General features: G+C 46.8%; 1 protein-coding gene across 2 annotated transcripts in view; it reads right to left on the bottom strand.

Moving 5' to 3' along the window:
* b3gntl1 (UDP-GlcNAc:betaGal beta-1,3-N-acetylglucosaminyltransferase-like 1) overlaps positions 1 to 17,500 on the bottom strand; it is an 87,003-nt gene extending 69,503 nt beyond the window's left edge. Inside the window, exons 1-6 of one of the 2 annotated variants that reach the window (XM_042342529.1) lie at positions 17,444 to 17,500; positions 16,152 to 16,345; positions 10,536 to 10,652; positions 9,916 to 10,015; positions 8,617 to 8,681; positions 5,444 to 5,509 (exon numbers count right to left, since the gene is read on the bottom strand). In XM_042342529.1, coding sequence (XP_042198463.1) covers positions 5,444 to 5,509; positions 8,617 to 8,681; positions 9,916 to 10,015; positions 10,536 to 10,652; positions 16,152 to 16,304 — 501 coding nt within the window. In that variant the 5' untranslated portion in view covers positions 16,305 to 16,345; positions 17,444 to 17,500. The remainder of the gene's footprint in view (positions 1 to 5,443; positions 5,510 to 8,616; positions 8,682 to 9,915; positions 10,016 to 10,535; positions 10,653 to 16,151; positions 16,346 to 17,443) is intronic. The other variant, XM_042342528.1, reaches the window with a different exon arrangement.
* Between the last annotated feature and the right edge of the window lie 951 nt (positions 17,501 to 18,451).

Raw genomic sequence — 18,451 nt, 5'->3', positions numbered from 1 at the left:
CCTTTAATAATCTTTAATGAAATAAATCTGTGTGGCGCAGTCAGAGCTCCTGCTCAGAATTTGCTGCTTATTTACCCAGTTATTTTCAGCCTGGACAGAGTCGGCCTTGTGTGTGCAGCAGAAAATCCCAACTTAATTCAAAACAGATTTCCAATCTTCAAGGCTGTCAAGCTCCCCTTGTGCACGGACACGGATATCGCCGCACTTTCTCCCCCACAGGGTCTGTGGAATCAGATGTCCCGCTGGTCCAGATAGGTGTCAGCTTGGCTCAGTCTAATCCCTGGGTCAGAGGCTGTGGCCTCAGTATCCATGTCGGGGTCTTTTAGCTCATAGCCTAGGCTGACACACCAATTCAGGGCTCGTGGAGTGCTCCATTGTCCAGGGTGCTGTGGATGAGATGTTAAACCGAGATCCTGTCTGCCTGTTCCAGTGGATGTTAACGTTCCTGTGGCGCGATTCCAAAAGGGAAGCAAGTTTATCCCGGTGTTCAACAGTCCTCCACATAAACTGGTCGCTCAATTCATGTCTGTTTGGGGGATATTGCTGTTGAAAATTGACTATTGCCGTTATCTGGCTGATCCCCAAATGAATGAAAATCACTCATATCAGTATTTCAATCAAATCACCTGATTATGACAATTGTCTTAAGAGGAGCTTTTAAGACAAATACATAATAATAAATAATCCTTATATTTGATATAGCACCTTTCATGTCAGGAGGACGTCTCAAAGTGCTTCACAGAATACACTATAAAGTGCAGTTACGGTATGTTTTGTTGCCTGATAATCATAAATATCATTGACTAATAAATAATCTTTCTCTCAAACAAGCCCCGATCTCACACTGCTTCTGGTCTTTCGCTTTACTAACAAAGTCACTGCTCTGTTGGACTTTCCTCCCTTGATTTGGGGTTTGGTCAGTCTGGTGTCTGACACATGTGGAAATCCATCACCACTAACAAGAGCATCCAAACCAAGACTAGGAGTTCCACAAATATATGCCGCTGAGGCATGGGAATTTCTGTTTGTCCGGTACTGACTTGGGAGGAATACCCGCTGCTCACCTAAGCCCATAAAATATCAGGCGCAGGTTGGTAAGAGCCAGGTTCCCTGGGTTGTGCATTAGGGTATTGCTACGATTTAATCAGCTAAAACAAATTCTTTTAACCTCCAAACACAATGTGCTGCTTGCTCTTCCTCCTCCCTGTGTTGCCAGGAGAGAGTAACAGAAGAAGAAATGAATGAAAACTCATTGCCTCGTGTCCCCCCTACTCTACCTCTTTCTTTTACATGACTTCAAGGCAGTGGACCTCGGTCCTCTCTTCGCCCTACACTCCACAAGCCTTTAAAATGAAGGTTTGGTATTATTTGATGGATCTTGTCTTCCCTTGATCTCTTTTCAGCCTTGGTGGTGACCTTTATATCTATCTTGACCTGGGCTTCCCAATAAAAAGATATTGCAGCCTTGCCTTCAACTGATGGTCAGGACGATGCGTTATGTCGCAACAACGAGCCCCAGTTGTGGAGAATTGCTCCAGAGTCCAACCACTGTGACTATCTTCATGTAAATTACCCTTCCATCTTCCGTAGAGTTTTATTGGCTCCCGAGGTTGCTGCATGTTGAACTTTGCTTTACTGAATAAACAGGAGCTCTGTTTGGTTAGCATGAGGTATGCAGCGACTGGTGTTTTACAGAAAGGTTGAAGGTAACAGCAGACACACAATGGTTAATCAATTGGCTGCTCACAGGAATACCTGATTGCAGGAGCAGTCTATGGGCGAAAGGTTTTCTGAGGTCAGAAGAGGAAAAACAAATAAAAGAAGTGTCCTTCCTACTGCTGGCAGTGTGCTGCTGGTACCAGGTTTGTGGCTCAGTTGATAGCAAACCCGTTTCTGGGACAGATGGTTGTTGGTACAAGCCTACGTTGTAAGCTTGACACTTAGCAACAACAGCAACAAATTACATTTGTAGAGCACCTTTCACCAGAAGGACGTCCCAAAGTGCTGGACAGTCAAGGATTTGCACCTGAGCTGGAAGCAAGGATCACTCCAGTGCAGAACTGGGGGAATTCTGCATTGCCAGAGGTATTGTTCTTTGGATGAGATCTTAAATTAAGATCCTATCAGCCAGTTTTCAGATAGAATTATTATTATTATTAGACATGAAAGATCCAATGACACTATTCAAAAGAAACATGTGTACTGAGTTGGTGCAATACGGAGGAATATATAATTGATCATGGCATCCCTAAGCTAAGGAAGTTGGGAAAATAACTTTGGAATGCCAATAATGTATCATGTTGGATAATATATTATTATAATATCACAATACTGTATTTCCACAAATATTTCCCAACATTCGCTATCTGTTTGTGGCACGGTTATAATGCTACTCACTTGTGTAGAGCTTCACTGCATCAAATTGTAGTGACTGTATTGTTTGTAGGCAAACACCAACAAAGTCACACAACCAGTCATGAGACTAGGTGATCCACATTGGGACTTAAAACTCACATAGTCTAGGCTGATGCTCCAATACAGTGTTGGGCAGAGTAGTGCATTGTTGGAGGTGCTGTTCTTCGGATGAGATGTTAAACCTGAGGTCCACCATTTCCTCTGGTGTCCTGGTCAACAATCCCCCGAATAAAATTAGTCATTCACTTCGTGGCTGTTTATGGGGCATTGCTGTGTGAAAATTGTACGTGATAGGGAGCGATTACAAATGCAAGGATTATTATTATTAAATGATTATAATTGGCAATAACTGTAGATCCCAGAAAAACGCACCCATTTTGTGTCTCTTTTGCCATGTTTCCAGCCACGCTTGTTCAGTGAACTTAAAGCAATCCTGCATTAATTATCCGGACCACTGGAGCTGGGCTCAGAAAAAGCTTTCAAGTCTTTAGGATTTTACAGCCATGTAAAAGCTAAAAATATATTATTAAATTAAAACTCATGTGCATGGCCATAGAAATGGAGAACCTCCTGTAATATCCTCTGCCTTCCCTCGAAGCACCTCTACTAAATGGGAATTTAACAGTGAGCCGCCTGCATTGCAGAAGGGGTCCTGTTCATTCCGTGGGGTCAATTTGTCGGAAGGGTCACTGATACGATACCGGCATCGGCAAAGTTGCTTCAAATCGTGGCTGGCATATGAGTGGTTTTTGTTTAAAAAATGCAACTTCTTTTTAATATAAAATAACACATTCCATTGCTCATATTTAGCTGTATGTCTCTAAATGGAAATCAGCTCACAGAAAGCAGCGCTCACTGCAGACTGGTTCTACAGGAGGGAACCACTCCACCACCCAACTGCCTCCGCTCGGCTGGCTCCAGCCTCCTGCTCGTTCCTCGTCCCCTCTGCTCCACCATTGGTGGCCATGCCTTCAGCCACTACGCTCCGAAACTATCGACCCCAATCCCTCCGCCTAACCCCCTCCCTCTCCACCTTCAAATCCCGCCTAAAGACTTTCCTTTCTGATCGTGCTTTCGGTCACCTCCCCTCTCCCTCTCCCCCTGGCTCGGAGTCAGACTCCACCTCTGTGAAGTGCTCCTGGACGCTACCCTGCATGAAGAGCGCTATATAAATACAAGTTGCTGTTGTGTTGTATTCTGAATCCAGGCTAGCCTTGTGTAAAAGGCAGAGTACATCAGTGTAGTACAATAGTAATTCTTACATTTGATACAGCACTTTTTACATCAGGAGTATGTCTGAAAACACTTCACAGGATTTGCCGTAAAGTGTAGTGATTTGTCGGTGAACGTGGCAGCCAATTTGAGCAATGTTTCCTCTGTATTTGTGCTTTCTTCTGGCTGTAGCTTCCAACATGCCCTCACTCTCATAGACACCCCAGGCTTCCCTCAACACCCACCCCCACCTCCGCAACAACCACCACATATCAGGCTCCTGAGCTGCTGACACACTTTGCCCCAGAACTGCCTTTCAAATGAAACCAAATGCTGTAGAAACTGGTTTGGTGAAATCTACTTTAAATAGGTCTCAGTTCGCATTTGTCACGTATCCATTCAGGCTGACAAGACAGATGATCTCATCTGTACCTTTCTAACACAGCAGCTCTTTTTTCTAACACCCCTTGGGGCTGCTGTTTGTACGTGGTTCCTTGACCAAAGATAAGAAAAAGCCACTAAAATGCATCGGCTTCTGCCACCGAGGCTTGTCTTAAAAACTGAAAAACAATATCTTTTGGAAAATTCTTCAATTCTTCAGACTTGATTTGCAAACCGGTTCCTTTACTAGAGACTCGAGCAAAAACATCTTCCAAATTGAAACAGAAAAGATTTACCAAAGTTATTGAAAACGGCCATAAACACTTATGACTCACGTGGAGAAAAACACCAGCAAAGACTGGATGGGTTGACTAGTCTGGGGGTGGGGGTCGGGGTCTACAAATCCTGAGCCCCCGCTGATCACAATTTGACAAGCCCTTGTAGGGAAAAGGGATTCATAACCACAGAGGGGACTTTCCAAAGTTTCAAAATAATTCAGACCATTAAAAACACCAATGGCTTCAAAGGAAGTTGTGTTTCTGAGGCCTGAAGTGACTCAGCCATGAATTCACTGCAAAAAGCAAAGGGAAAGAACCCAATGTGCCAACATCTTAGTCACAACTCTATAAAAAGGAGCCATTTTTGTGGATTATGCTATTTTGGAGCCAGCTGCCATTCTGTGAGAAATGGTTAGATCTTAAAACACACGCACGCCCACACAAGCACATGAACAGAGAGGGACAAACGTACACTCAGACTTACCCACAGATACACACAAATGCATACAGATGCACAGATACACATACGTGCACAAGCGCACAAATACATACACGTTCACAACAACAAATGACAGTTACACAGCGCCTTTCACGTCAGGAGGACGTCCCAAGGCGCTGAACAGTCAGGGATCTGCACCTGAGCTGGTGGTTGGGATCAGGAGGGGTGGAGGCATACACAAGTACACCTAATGGACTGATGTGCGCATATACAGTACACGCCCAGACACACTCACACATGTCACATCACACTGCTCTCAACCTATAAAATAATAGTTTTTGACAGGCTAAAACTAGGTGGAATTTCAGTTCTAAAGTGCTATTTGTGTTTTAATTCCTTCAGGCCACAGTGGTCTTTTCAGCTTCTGTACGTTCCTTATTACCTGTATTAACCCTCTGGTGTGGGATATGGCCTGCACAGCGCAGTATGGAAACTGTGTGTAAGGTTACAATGCTAACGTAAATAAATAAATAGGGACCAGTTGTTAGGGTGTGGATGTAATTTGAACAGCCAGGGAGCCCGACCCACCCAACAGCATTACAGTAAATCAGCAATAACTATTTATGTAACATTAGACCAAAATAATCTCCAAAAATATTTGAAATGCCTCATTGCAATAGAGTTCCCCCATCACCGCTCTGCCCCTTTTTAAACTTACACAATTAGGATGTTTCATGGCCGCTTCATATTGTAGCTTCACTCTCTGGGGCATCATGACGTCATCCTGTAACAAACACATGCACACACACATATTATATATATACACACACACACACGTGTCAAGTTCATAGAGGTTCACTGCATTTCAGATGTGCACGCAAATAACTGCATCGAAATGGATACAGTTTAAGAATAACAACCCTCACATTTAATATAATAATAAAATCCTTGCATTTGATATGGCTCCTTTTGTGTCAGGAGGACGTCCCACAGTGCCTCCCAGAATATCCTGTAAAGGGTAGTGACTGTGTGTTTTGTAGACATGTTCGGTAGCCAATTTTCAGACAGCAATGTCCCACAAACAGCCACGAAGTGAATGACTGGTTTAACGTAGAGGATTGTCAGCCACAACACCATGAGACAGAAACTACCCCTCTCTTTCTCAGTAGTGAAGTGGGATCTTTAGCGTCCCCCTGGACTGGTGGACCAGAGCTTGGTTTAATGTCTCATCCGAACGTTAGCACATCTGATGATGCAGTGCACACACAACCATTGGATTATCAGCATAGACTGTACGAGTGGAATCATGATGTTCGACTTGAACCAAGTACCTGGGTTTCATGGAGGGTAAAGGCAGAAAGGACCCAGCAAACGGAATTGGGAAGGTTCATATTTCGGCAGCCAGGTGTAAGACACATGTAGAAACCACAACTATGGTTAAGAGTATCCAAACCAGAGAGAGTTCCACATATATACGCCATCTACACATGGAACATTTCCTGTGTCTCTCCCCCTAGAAAGACGCTCACTGCTTACCTAATCCCATAGAGTATTAGGTGAAAGTTGGCTAGAAAATGGGCTTGGGAGAATGCATTAAGCATACTGCTGGAGTTTAACCAGCGAAAAACACAGAGTCTGCCTTTGAAAGCACTGGCTGGCACTCTTATCCAAGTCGGATCACCCTTTCTGTTAGGGATTTGGCTTGCGGGATTAGCAGGAGCTGAGTGGAAAGAATCCTTGCTCCCATTGATTGTGTTAAAGGCAGGGAGTGCAAGGAAAAGGCAAGTTGGGAGCGAGTTCTAGCGAGCGGGGGCATTATAGCTGAACAGGAGGTGGGTGACAAGAATTGGGAGGTACAAACATGTATAGGAGAAATTAGAAAGAATGGTGGGAAGGAGAGAGAAAGAGAGAGAAAGAGAAAAAGAAAAACTATTTGAGCTGGAAAAATATCCCAAGCAAAAGCTGCTGACCTTTCTGAAGATCTTTTGATCATATCACCTTCATCGACTAGAGGGAACACAAGAAAACACACACACACAAGTGGCTTACAGTACCAGTTAGCGCTGATTAGAAACAGAGCTGGACAATAAAGAAGTCATTTCCATTTGAATAAATGCTTCCTTTTTTTAAGGAGAGGCAGACGCCGAGTTTCTGAGCTGATTAACTTGCACTTGAAACCACTACTTTCTTCAGCGGTTTGAAACGTGGGTTTCTTATAATGATGGTAGTTGTCCTTTATCGGTTTGATCTCCCACCAAAAAAATCCAACAGTACATAACAAAACAACACAGAAAAAGGTCCCTTCCATTATTTTTGTGTGGGTGCCGGTGATGGCTCTCGCAAAGATGTCAGTGATAAAGTAAGGGTTTTGTGTAGAATTAAACACCAAAGCGAACCTTAAACACATCCAGATGTCTGTTGCCTCAGGAATCCTGGGACTGTAATCACCTTCCAAATCAGCAACCAGACCAGTTGTTGTGAGCTCCTACTGTTGGCGCTGGATTCTGTTTAACTTCAGTTACTCGAAAGTCAGGTTATATTCAACCTTTTTTTCTCCCAGGCATTATGCCATGGCTAGAAAGTTCCTGATCTGAATTACAAAGCAATGCCCTCATAAAATAAATATATATATTGAAAACAACTGTAATTCATACAGCGGCTTATCATTGTAAACTGTTTCAGAGTGCCTTGGCGCGCTGTTGGTTTTTCGTGACTGGCACATAGTTTTTCGTGACTGGTGTTAACAGCTCCTTTTAGCTCAGGACTAAACTCTGCAAATCTCTCCATCCTGCTAACTCTTCAGGTCTCTTCATTCCTACATCCCAGCCCATGACTTGCCCTCCTCTGACTTGTACCGTCCCACTCCTCCATCTGAGGCAGATCTTCAGTGATCACATCCCTATGCTCTGGGACCATCGTCCTTGCCTCTCGTCACCTCTGTGCTTTCAAACACCCGAAGACCCATCTTTAAGTGTCGGACTGGCTGAGTTTTGCCTCTGAGTCAGAAGATTGTGGGTTCAAGCCCCACATCGTATCTTTGTACACACATCATACAGGCTGACACTCCAGTGCAGTGCTGGGGAAACCTGCGTTGCTGGAGACGGATTGCCCATTGGATGAGACGTTAAACCGAGGTCCCGTCTGCCTGATCAGGCGGACGTTAAACATCCCGCGGCTCTGCTCGAAAAGACAACAGAGTTTCTTTCTCCCAACGTCCTGGCCAACAATCCCCGAAATAAAATAGCTCTTTCATTTCATGACGTTGCTGTGCAAACTGGCAACCACATTCGGTAAAAAATACAGTTAATACTTTATAGTGAATTCTGTGAAGCCCTTTGAGATGTCCTCCTGACGTGAAAGATGCTGTACCAAATACAAGGACCATTATTCTTATTATTTCTCTTCCACCGTCTAAATCCAGCCAAATTCTTCAACACAAGAACACATTAAGCTGTTTTTTTTTACATGAATGGAGCTATGTAAATGTGGTTTTATTTTTAATTGGAGGGTATTTAAGTTAACGCTTCAGTTAGTTTTCACTCCTCTGCTCCTGAGAATGTTTACTCGTTGCTGGGGCAGAGATCAGGGACGCTCTGTTACGTCAACCTTGGTGGCATTCTTCATGTGTAAGCCTGACCAGTGAGTGTTGGCACAGGGTTCACCTCATGAGACATGGTAGCCAAATCGGACCCCTTCCTCCTCACTCCCTCCTTCAGTAGGAAGGCATTGGATAGCAATCAGGAACAGGCCAGGAGGCCAATTGACTGCTTCAGGGAAATGTGTTTTACAGGAATTTCGGATATTTTCTCAGATAAATAATGATTGGGTAAAAATTGAACTCTGATCTTCTGAGGGTGGAACTCGTCCCATTAGCTTAGACTGAATACTCACAGCGTCCAGGAAACAGAGGTATCTCCCAGAACTCTGGGCCACAGCCCGATTCTTCGCAAATCCAACTGTGGAAATACAAGGAATGCACAATTGCTGAATGATGCCTCTTAGAATGATGCCTGCAGAGTCTAACACGTTAACAACAACAACTTGCATTTATATATGCCCTTCACGTGGGGTAGCGTCCCGGAGCACTTGACACTGGCGAAGTCTGACACCTAGCCAAGGGGAGAGGGAGGGGGTATTGAGGGAGCGAGTTCCAGAGTTTTGAGGCATAGTGGCCGAAGGCACAGCTATCAATGTTGGAGCAGAGGGGACAACAACAACAAATTACATTTGTATAATGCTTTTCATGTTAGGAGGACATCCCAAGTCAATGGACAGTCAGGGATCCGCATCCGAGCTGGTGGTTAGGATCAGGAGGGGTGGAGGGCGGGTGAGGGGTAGGAGGGTGATCAAAGGTTGAACAGGAGGGTCTTGAGACTTGAAGGAGGCAAGAGAGGGGCTGAGGTGGAGGGACTGTGGGATGGAGTTCCAGAAGGTGGGGGCAGAGTGGTTGAAGGCTCGCCCGCAATGGTGGGGCAGCCAAGATGGATGATGTGAAGCAGGCCGGAGCCCACTGAGCGGAAGAAGCCGACAGGTTGGTAGGGGTTTAAGAGGTCACAGAGGTAATAGGGGAGCAAGGCCATGGCGGGCTTTGAAGGTGAGGACTAGGATCTTGATGAGGGACAAATCGGAGCCCACAGCCAGCCAAGCGGAGGTAGCGGGTGGTGGAGCGCGGGGGTAAGCAGATTGGAGAGGTAGGGACCTGCGAGGGCATAAAGGGATTTGAAAAAGAGTGAGAGGATCTCGGAATAGAGAGCTTCTCCCACTTCTCACTGCACTAAAGTTAGCTGTTGTTTGTGAAGCACTTTACACAGAAACGAGTGAGAGGATCTTGAGAAAGAGAAACAGACCATTCTGCCAAGTAAAATGTTTATACTCTACTCACTTATTATTCCCACCTATATTCTCCTTTTCCCTTCTCCACGTGTACATTGTAGCTTCTTCTTAAACGCATGTACGCTATCTGATTCAACCACTGCTTCAGGCAACGAGTTCCACAATCTCACGGTCTCTCTGTATGAAGTACTTTCTCCTAAGTTCTCTTTTAGATCCCCTCATGTCTATCGTATACTTGTGTCCCCTGGTTATGGGCTCCCCAACAAGGGGAAAACAGCCTTTTTATGTTAACCTTATCAAATCCTTTTATATTATTATTATTCACTTGAAATGACAGATGGTAATCTGAACACGTACCTCCTTTTGGCTGTGGAGACTTGTGGCCATCGATCACAACTGGTATGTTACGCTCTTGAAACTTCTTCATCCATTTTTCAACTATATTCATCGAATCATCCTGGAAGAGGTAAATGATGGGTGGGTGAGAAACTACATGATGGCAACAAGCTCATTCCTCCCTGACGTCAAAATAGTTTGTGAACCTGACAACTGTGTTAAAAGCCTACCCAACCTTTTGGTCACCCTTCTTCCCCCCTGCACTCCCCCTCTTTCCTGCACTCCCCCTCCCCCTTAACACTCCCCCTTCTCTCCCCCTCCTCTGTTCCCTCTCGCCCCCAGTTTAGGCTCTCAGTTTGCTGAGTGAAGCGCTTTGAAACATCCTGTTGATGTGAAAGGTGCTGTAGAAATATCAATTCTATTATTCCTTCAACCGAAGGGATTTCATCAAAGTGTTGCTGAGAAAGCACAAAGTGCCTCACTGACCGCGTTTCGGGTCACCTTTCCCCTCACTAACCCCCGGTTCAAACCCCAGCTCAGTTGCCCGGCTCGGCATTGTCAAGCGTTTTTAAGACGTCCTCCTGGTACGGGAGGCACTATATTAATGTCAACTGTATTTTACTGTACGTGACCATTCCAACCTGACTGGCATCGTTAAACACGGAGAGCTGCAAAGATCCCTCGAAGTCCTGCTCCAGTACAGATTCCAAGCATTCATCCAACCACTTGGCTGCATTGTGGATGGGAAGTATAATGGTCTGTAATGTTTAGAGAAGAGAAGTTTAGATATCCAGAACCTTTGCATGAGAACAGTTCCAACTTTGCAGACCATCACGGTTTAGGAAGCTTCCTTTTGCAGTGAAGTGCTTTGAGGGTGTTTTGATATAAGGCGCGGTATCAAATACTTAAGCATAACTTATTACAATGTTTGTTATGAATCTGATAGACTAAGGACAAAGCAATCCCAGAAAAGTCATCTCCAAATGCTACCGACAGCCACTGGACACATAACAACCACAACTTGTGTTTATATAGTGCCTTCACGTGGGGGAGCATCCCGGAGCGCTTGACAGTGTCGGAGTCTGATCCCTAGAGCCACATTATCCTTATAGGGTTCACTGATGAGCACTGAAGAGTGATGGGGCCCAGAATCATAAAAATTCACATCTATAATACCGGTGTGTTTAAGATTGTCACATTTGCAGTGATCTGAAGGATCTAAACCAAAGGATTACGGGTTTCAGTTATGAAGAAGGCTTTTCCTAAGGGGTGAATTTATAAGGTGAGTCAGTAACAGAAGACAGAAATTTAACATAATAACAAAAGGCATTAAAAAAGGGGGAGGGTGGGGAGATTTATTTTCTTCACACAAGTGGTTAAAACAGAATTCTCTAAATCAAAGGGAATTGGATCAATGTTTGAAATGTTTGAAAATTAAAGGGCAGGAAGGGAGCAGGAGAGAGGGATTAGATTAGAGGCTCATGTGGAGAAAATACCACAGCAGATCAAAAAGATGTTTTTTTTAATTAAAAAAAACGTGGTCATTCAATCCAAGACTGTTTGCAGGACACTTCTGCGTGTAATTGGCTGCCGTGTTTTGCCCACAAAATACAGTCACCACACTTTCCAATATATTCTGTGAAACACTTTGAGATGTCTGTACGATGTGATAAGGCGATATATGAAATGAAAAGATTATTATTGTATGATTCTATGCTATACCATTCTATAATTCTAAAATCTATGGAGTTTCACCTGAGTCTCGGTTTACTTCATTAACATAACATGTTAGAATGTCCAGAATATGGCAAGTTGTTGAATTCGGTCTTGAGCAGATAGCAGATAGACATCTAAAACAGAATAATCTGGATACATTGGATGGGTCAAATGGTCTTATTCTTTACTATACGTTTCTATGGTTCAACTCTGAAGTCAGTTTTCTTCAGTACTTAAAACCAAACTTACAGAAAACAAACTTCAAAATGATGATAAAGAGTAAACCTACACCCAGGTGGAATTTTTCCCCAACTATGTCTAACTCGCACCTTTAGACGGCCCAATGCAATACACCCACCCACACTGTAGGGATGAATAGATAACTGAACTTCAAAGCACTTCTGACATTATGTGTTATGTACTCACTGCACTTATCATAAGTGTTAAACGTCCTTACGCTTATAACACTGGAACTGACTCATTCTATCCTTTTATCTTTGCCCTATTCAACACTTTACTGCATTCATCTGCGTAGGTGACATGTTACAGGTGCTAATGTTTTGCTCACACAGCGGTTATGGAGGCAGTTTGTTGATGCAGTGTTGATGCAGTTGATCCTGTGGAGCACTAGGTTGATCCAGAACTTAATACAGTAGATAAAATCCTCATATTTGATACAGCGCCTATAAACAGCAAAATTCTAAAGCACTTCGTTGGAAATTCAGGTCAAGCGTAATGTCTGTGATATTGACATGAAGTTTAACAGATGGGAAGGATTTGTGATTGCTTGCACATGTCAACATTCAGACTGACCAGCTAGAATTAGTCACCGACTTGCACCGTGTGGTGTAATGCTACAAACAGGAAGCAGCCTGGATCAGTGCAAGGACACAAAGATAGACTACGTGCAAAGGAGAGATCATGAAACAGATCATTCGGCCCATCGAGTCTGCTTTTCTCCCCATGAGCCACCCAATCTGGTCCCACTCTCCTGCTTGCTTCCCATTCTCTTGACATCTCCAGAGAAGAGTGATGTGATGAAGGTAATGCAACAAAAGGGTTTCCACAAGGAAAAATGGTGAGGAACCCAAATCCTGTGACACACTTTGAGACGTCTCTACGATGCCACTATATCAAATATAAGGATCATAACAACGAAGATTGTGAAAGGATTGTGGAAGAATGTAGTCTCTTACAGGGTATCAGAATATGCAATGATCTGCCATAAGAGGCTGTTGAAGCAGACTTGATTTAGAAGGAAATTACATCAGGAGTAGGTGGGGGGAGAGAGTGGAGGGAGGGGGATATTAAAAGGTATGGAAAGAACAGGAAATTGGGATGAGGATAGATTAATTTGAGGAACAAACACCGATGCTAATACAAAAGTTTAAATGGCTTCCTTTTCCTTTGATCAGCCGATATGTCAATCGGAAACCCAACATCTTGTTTAAGAGCATCCAAAACTTAAACAGAGTTCCACGTATCAGACCTACACATGGAAATGACTGAGTTTGGAATGGAGCCGGCACACTCTCTCCCCGGAGGGATGCATCCTGCTTTCCTAATTCCGGAGAGTATTAGGCCCAGGTTGTCAAGTGCTAAGGCTTGGGGAAGTCCTGATGGTAACGCCTTCCTTTTTATTTAAGCCTACATCTGATTGCCTTAAAAAAGAAAATCCCTTTAAGCGATGTGCCACATTGAATTCCTGAACCTGGTACAAATCCTGGCAGCAATTTAAAGGTTTGGAGTCATGTTATTCCAATGCTTTCCCACTCCCGCAAACAGTTAACTGGCCCCAAATTGGTTTCTCCGTGTTAATACCCACGGCTGTAACCAGCGGGTAAATGATTTACCGTTTATAGCCTAAGCCCTCACTCAGTCTAAGGTCATGTTAATTTTAAAAAAGGAAGCTTATTTTGGCCTGCGAAAATCAGGAAGCATTTTATGGGGCACTGTTGTCGTGGACCAGAAATCACGCGACACCAGACTCCAACCCTCCCGCAGTGGCACGGTTGCTTCATTTACTTTATCACAGTCTTTAGGTCACTGCCCTGTGAACCATACCTCAACCATGGGCTGCAAATGCACAATCCCATTACTGGCTGCTCAGTGCCGTAGCCATGTCTGACTGTTGCCCAATAAGGCATCCATCCATCAGCTGGCTCAGTTGGTAGCACTCTCACCTCTGGGTCAAAAGGTTGTGAGTTCAAACCCCCACATCAGGGATTGAGTTCAGCAATAGTTTAGGCTGATCCTCGAATGCAGTAGTGGGAGCGTTGCATTGTCAAAGGTACCATACCTTTGGATGACACGTCCTCCCTGCCTGCTCACATGTTAAAGGCCCCATGTTTGTGGGATTTTGCAGGTGCAAGTGGCTGCTGTGTTTCCCACTGTTCAGTGGTTAAGAGGCAGTTTTAGTTGGTTAAACTCCATCACTACTCCAATGCACACTCCGAGGGAAACCCAAGCCTTGGCTCTGCCAACCTGCGCCAAAATACCTTGGGATTAGGCAAGAAGGGTGTGTTCTTCAAAAGAAAATGTGCACACCCACTGGCACACAAACAGAAACTATACATACAATGCACGGATCAACCTCATCTCGGAGTCAGAAGGTTGTGGGTTCAAGCCCCACGTCAGGGATTAAGTTCAGTAATAATCTAGGCTGACATTCCAGTGCAGCGCAAAAGGGGGGGGTTTGCACTGTTGGAGGTGCCATCATTCTTTGGATGAGACATTAAGACGAGGCCTGTTCAGGCAAACGTTAAAGATTCCATGGCACGGTTCAAAATGAGAAGGGTGTTTCTCCCGGTGTCCTGGCCAACAGTCCCGCAAATAAAATTGGTCTTTCACTCCACTGTTGTTTCTGGCGCATTGCTGTGTGCAAAAATGGGCCGGCACATTCATCCACAAACAAAATGCAGTCACAGAATATTCTGGGAAGCGCCTTGGGATGTCCGCCTGATATGACAGGAACTTACCAAGTGTAAAGACTATCCTCCTTGGGTCTCCTTGGGGCTGAACTGGCTCCAAAGTGACATGATTAGCAGTGGTATTTCGGAATCAAGCTATCTCTCTGTGATGGTCTCTAGTCCTGAGCCAGATGGGCACTACTGATAACAGCACAACCAGCCTTGGCTCATCAGCAGGACCTGGAAGGGTAGTCCAGTCACTGGGGGCAGTGAGTCTTCCCACTCAGCTCCTATTAACCCTGCAAGCCAAAGCCCTAATGAGTAGGGTGGTTCTGGCTGGACAAGCTGCAGGAAAGCTGGCCAGACAGCGATATCAATGGCAAGCTATGTGGTTTTAGCTGGTTAGACTCCAGCAGTTACCCCAACACACACTCTGGGGTCCCCTAGTCTTGGCTCTTACCAACCTGCACCTTGGTACTTTCTGGTATTAGATAAGCAAGATACACCCTTCCAGGAAGAGTGAGAGTGCACATTCCATTCCAACAATCTATCTCTGGGATTTCCATGTGTAGGTGGGAGGCATGGAAATCTTAGATTCGTTTGAATACTCTTTAAATATGGGGATCCATTTCTGCATGTCTCAGGATCCCGGCTGAACAAAACAAGTCACTTAGAAGCCTGTAGGGATGGTGATGAGATTGTGTGTGCGTCTGGCACCTAGTTGATCAAAAATAAGACAACGTGAAGCATTGCCTACAGATTACTGATATCAATCGCAGGTTTGGGAAAGTTTTGGTTTGTTACAGTGTTTTTGAAACAATGGCATTTAATGAATTGGATTTAACCATTTATCCAAGGCATAAATATATAGCACTCTCACCTCAGAGTCAATAGATGAGGGTTCAAGTTCCACTTTGGGACTTTGAACTCACTCATAATGTCTACGCTGACATTCCAATGCAATATTGGGGGGAAGGGGCTGCATTGTTGGAGGTGCCGACCTTTGGACGAGACAGTCGGCCCCATCTTCCCGTTCGGGTCGATGTTAAAGATCTTATAATAATAAATAATAATTAATCCTTGCATTTGATATAGCGCTTTTTCATGTCTTCTCGACGTCTTGAAGCGCTTAAAATCTCATGGTACAACTTAAAAAGAGAAGGAAGTTTCTCCCAGTATCTCCTGGCCAACAATCCCTCCCCCCACCCATGAAATTAGTCATTCCCTGTTTGTGGGGCATTGTTGTGTGCAATTGGCTGCTACATTCACCCACAAACAACAGTCTCTACGCTTTACGGCATATCCTGTAAAGCACTTTGCGATGTTCTCCCAAATGGTCCGACAAGTGGAAGAGTTATTAATCAGAATATTATTAGAATAATACAAGTTAAATATTGGTGGCAAGTCAAGATGGGGGAAGGGGGGAGGGTAGGGGGTGGAAGGGTTAAGTCAAGGATGTGGGGGAGAGAGGGGAGGAGGAGTTTCGCTCCATCCCGGAAATATAAACAATATTGCAATTTAGGGGATAACACCCATTTTCAGGACCACATCGAGAGCGGCGACGATCAAACGACTTACACCTGATCGGGGAGGAAAGCCCGTGACTCAGTTCCAAGCTGCCAACAGCCTTACCACATCGCTCCTGCAATGCTCCCTCCTGCAAGCGAACCGGGGCCTGGGCTGCTCACGGCGGTCCGGCGGCGGAGAGGCGCCCCGGGGCGCTGAGACGTCGCGGTCCCGGACTTTATTGGCACAGGGTCGGTCCGTGGGCTGAAGGACAGACATAAGTCGCTTTTGTTTGGACCAGAAGTGAGGCCGGGGTTTGTCTGTGTGGGGGAGAGGGGGTTAAAACAAGAGGGAGGGAGGGGGCAAGACTTAACCAAACCAGGTCCCAGCTTATCCCAGGAGTAAACTTGCTCTGCTGTCCAGGCTGTGCCCCCCCGATACTGTCCCCCCAACCCGACACTGCCCCCCCCACCCCCTGACACTGCCCCCCTGACACTGCCCCCCCCACCCCGACACTGCCCCCACCCCCTGACACTGCCCCCCCACTCCCCAACACTGCCCCCCCACCCCCCGACACTGCCCCCCCACCCCGACACTGCCCCCACTCCCCAACACTGCCCCCCCACCCCCCGACACTGCCCCCCATCCCGACACTGCCCCCCCACCCCGACATTGCCCCCACCCCGACACTGCCCACCACCTACTGACACTGCCCCCCACCCCACACTGCCCCGACCCCCCCACATTGCCCCCACCCCCCGACACTGCCCTCCCACACTGCCTCCCCAGCCCCCGATACTGCCCCCCCACACTGCCCCCCACCCTCCCTACACTGCCCCCACCCCCCGACACTGCCCCCCCACACCCTGACACTGCCCCCACACTGCCCCCCCTGACACTGCCGCCCCCCTGACACTGCCCCCCACCCCCTGACACTGTCCCCCACTGCCCCCCACCCCCTGACACTGCCCCCACCCCCCCGACGCTGCCCCCACACTGCCCCCCCACCCCCACCCTGCCCTCACTGTCCCCACAGCCCTCACTGCTCCCACTGCCCCCACACTGCCCTCACTGCCCCCACCCCCCTCACTGCCCCCACACTGCCCTCACTGCCCCCACACCGCCCTCACTGCCCCCATCCCCCCCCACACTGCCCTCACCCTTCACTGCCCCCCACCCCCCCACACTGCCCCCCACCCCCACACTGCCCTCACTGCCCCTCACCCCCCACACTGCCCCCCACCCCCCCCACACTGCCCCCCACCCCCACACTGCCCTCACTGCCCCCCCACCCCCCCCACACTGCCCCCCCACCCCCCCCACACTGCCCTCACTGCCCCCCCACCCCCCCTCACACTGCCCCCCCACCCCCTCACACTGCCCCCCCACCCCCCACACTGCCCCCCCGCCCCCCTCACCGTCTCTCCTCCATTCATCTCCGCCTGAACCTGACAGAACACAATGTATCCGACCCCGCCCCCAGGTCCCGCCCCCGCACTGCTCCCATTGGCGCTCTCCTCCGCCTCTCACCTCACACCGCTTCCTGATTGGTCCGCGTCGCTGTCAATCAACACTACCAGCAATGTATCCTGTTTGCCCTATTGATTCTCTCTCTGTGTCTGTCTGTCTGTCTGTCTCTGTGTCTGTCTGTCTGTCTGTCTCTCTGTCTCTGTGTCTGTCTCTGTGCCTGTCTCTCTCTGTGTCTGTCTGTCTCTGTGCCTGTCTCTCTGTGCCTGTCTCTCTCTGTCTCTCTGTGTCTGTCTCTGTGCCTGTCTCTCTCTGTGTCTCTCTCTGTCTCTGTGTCTGTCTCTGTGCCTGTCTCTCTCTGTGTCTGTCTGTCTCTGTGCCTGTCTCTCTCTGTGTCTGTCTCTGTGCCTGTCTCTCTCTGTCTCTCTGTGTCTGTCTCTGTGCCTGTCTCTCTCTGTCTGTCTGTGTCTGTCTCTGTGCCTGTCTCTCTCTGTCTCTCTCTCTGTCTCTGTGTCTGTCTCTGTGCCGGTCTCTCTCTGTGTCTGTCTGTCTCTGTGCCTGTCTCTCTCTGTCTCTCTCTGTCTCTCTCTCTGTCTCTGTGTCTGTCTCTGTGCCGGTCTCTCTCTGTGTCTGTCTCTGTGCCTGTCTCTCTCTGTCTCTGTGCCTGTCTCTGTGCCTGTCTCTCTCTGTCTCTCTCTCTGTCTCTGTGTCTGTCTCTGTGCCTGTCTCTCTCTGTGTCTGTCTGTCTCTGTGCCTGTCTCTCTCTGTGTCTGTCTGTCTCTGTGCCTGTCTCTCTCTGTGTCTGTCTGTCTCTGTGTTTGACACACACACACACACACAGCCCCACACTTAAAAGGAACCTGTAAACCAAACTATAATCTGCCTGGGATTTCTCTCCTTGACTCGCTTACACGCTTAACTGCTTAGCCTCTGGTAAAGTGCTTTGGGATATTATTCTA

This window comes from Callorhinchus milii, unplaced genomic scaffold, assembly GCF_018977255.1.
Source record: "Callorhinchus milii isolate IMCB2004 unplaced genomic scaffold, IMCB_Cmil_1.0 Scaffold20, whole genome shotgun sequence".
Lineage (NCBI taxonomy): Eukaryota > Metazoa > Chordata > Chondrichthyes > Chimaeriformes > Callorhinchidae > Callorhinchus > Callorhinchus milii.
Note: the sequence above shows the minus strand (reverse complement) of the source record. Positions and strands in the feature narration are given on the sequence as shown.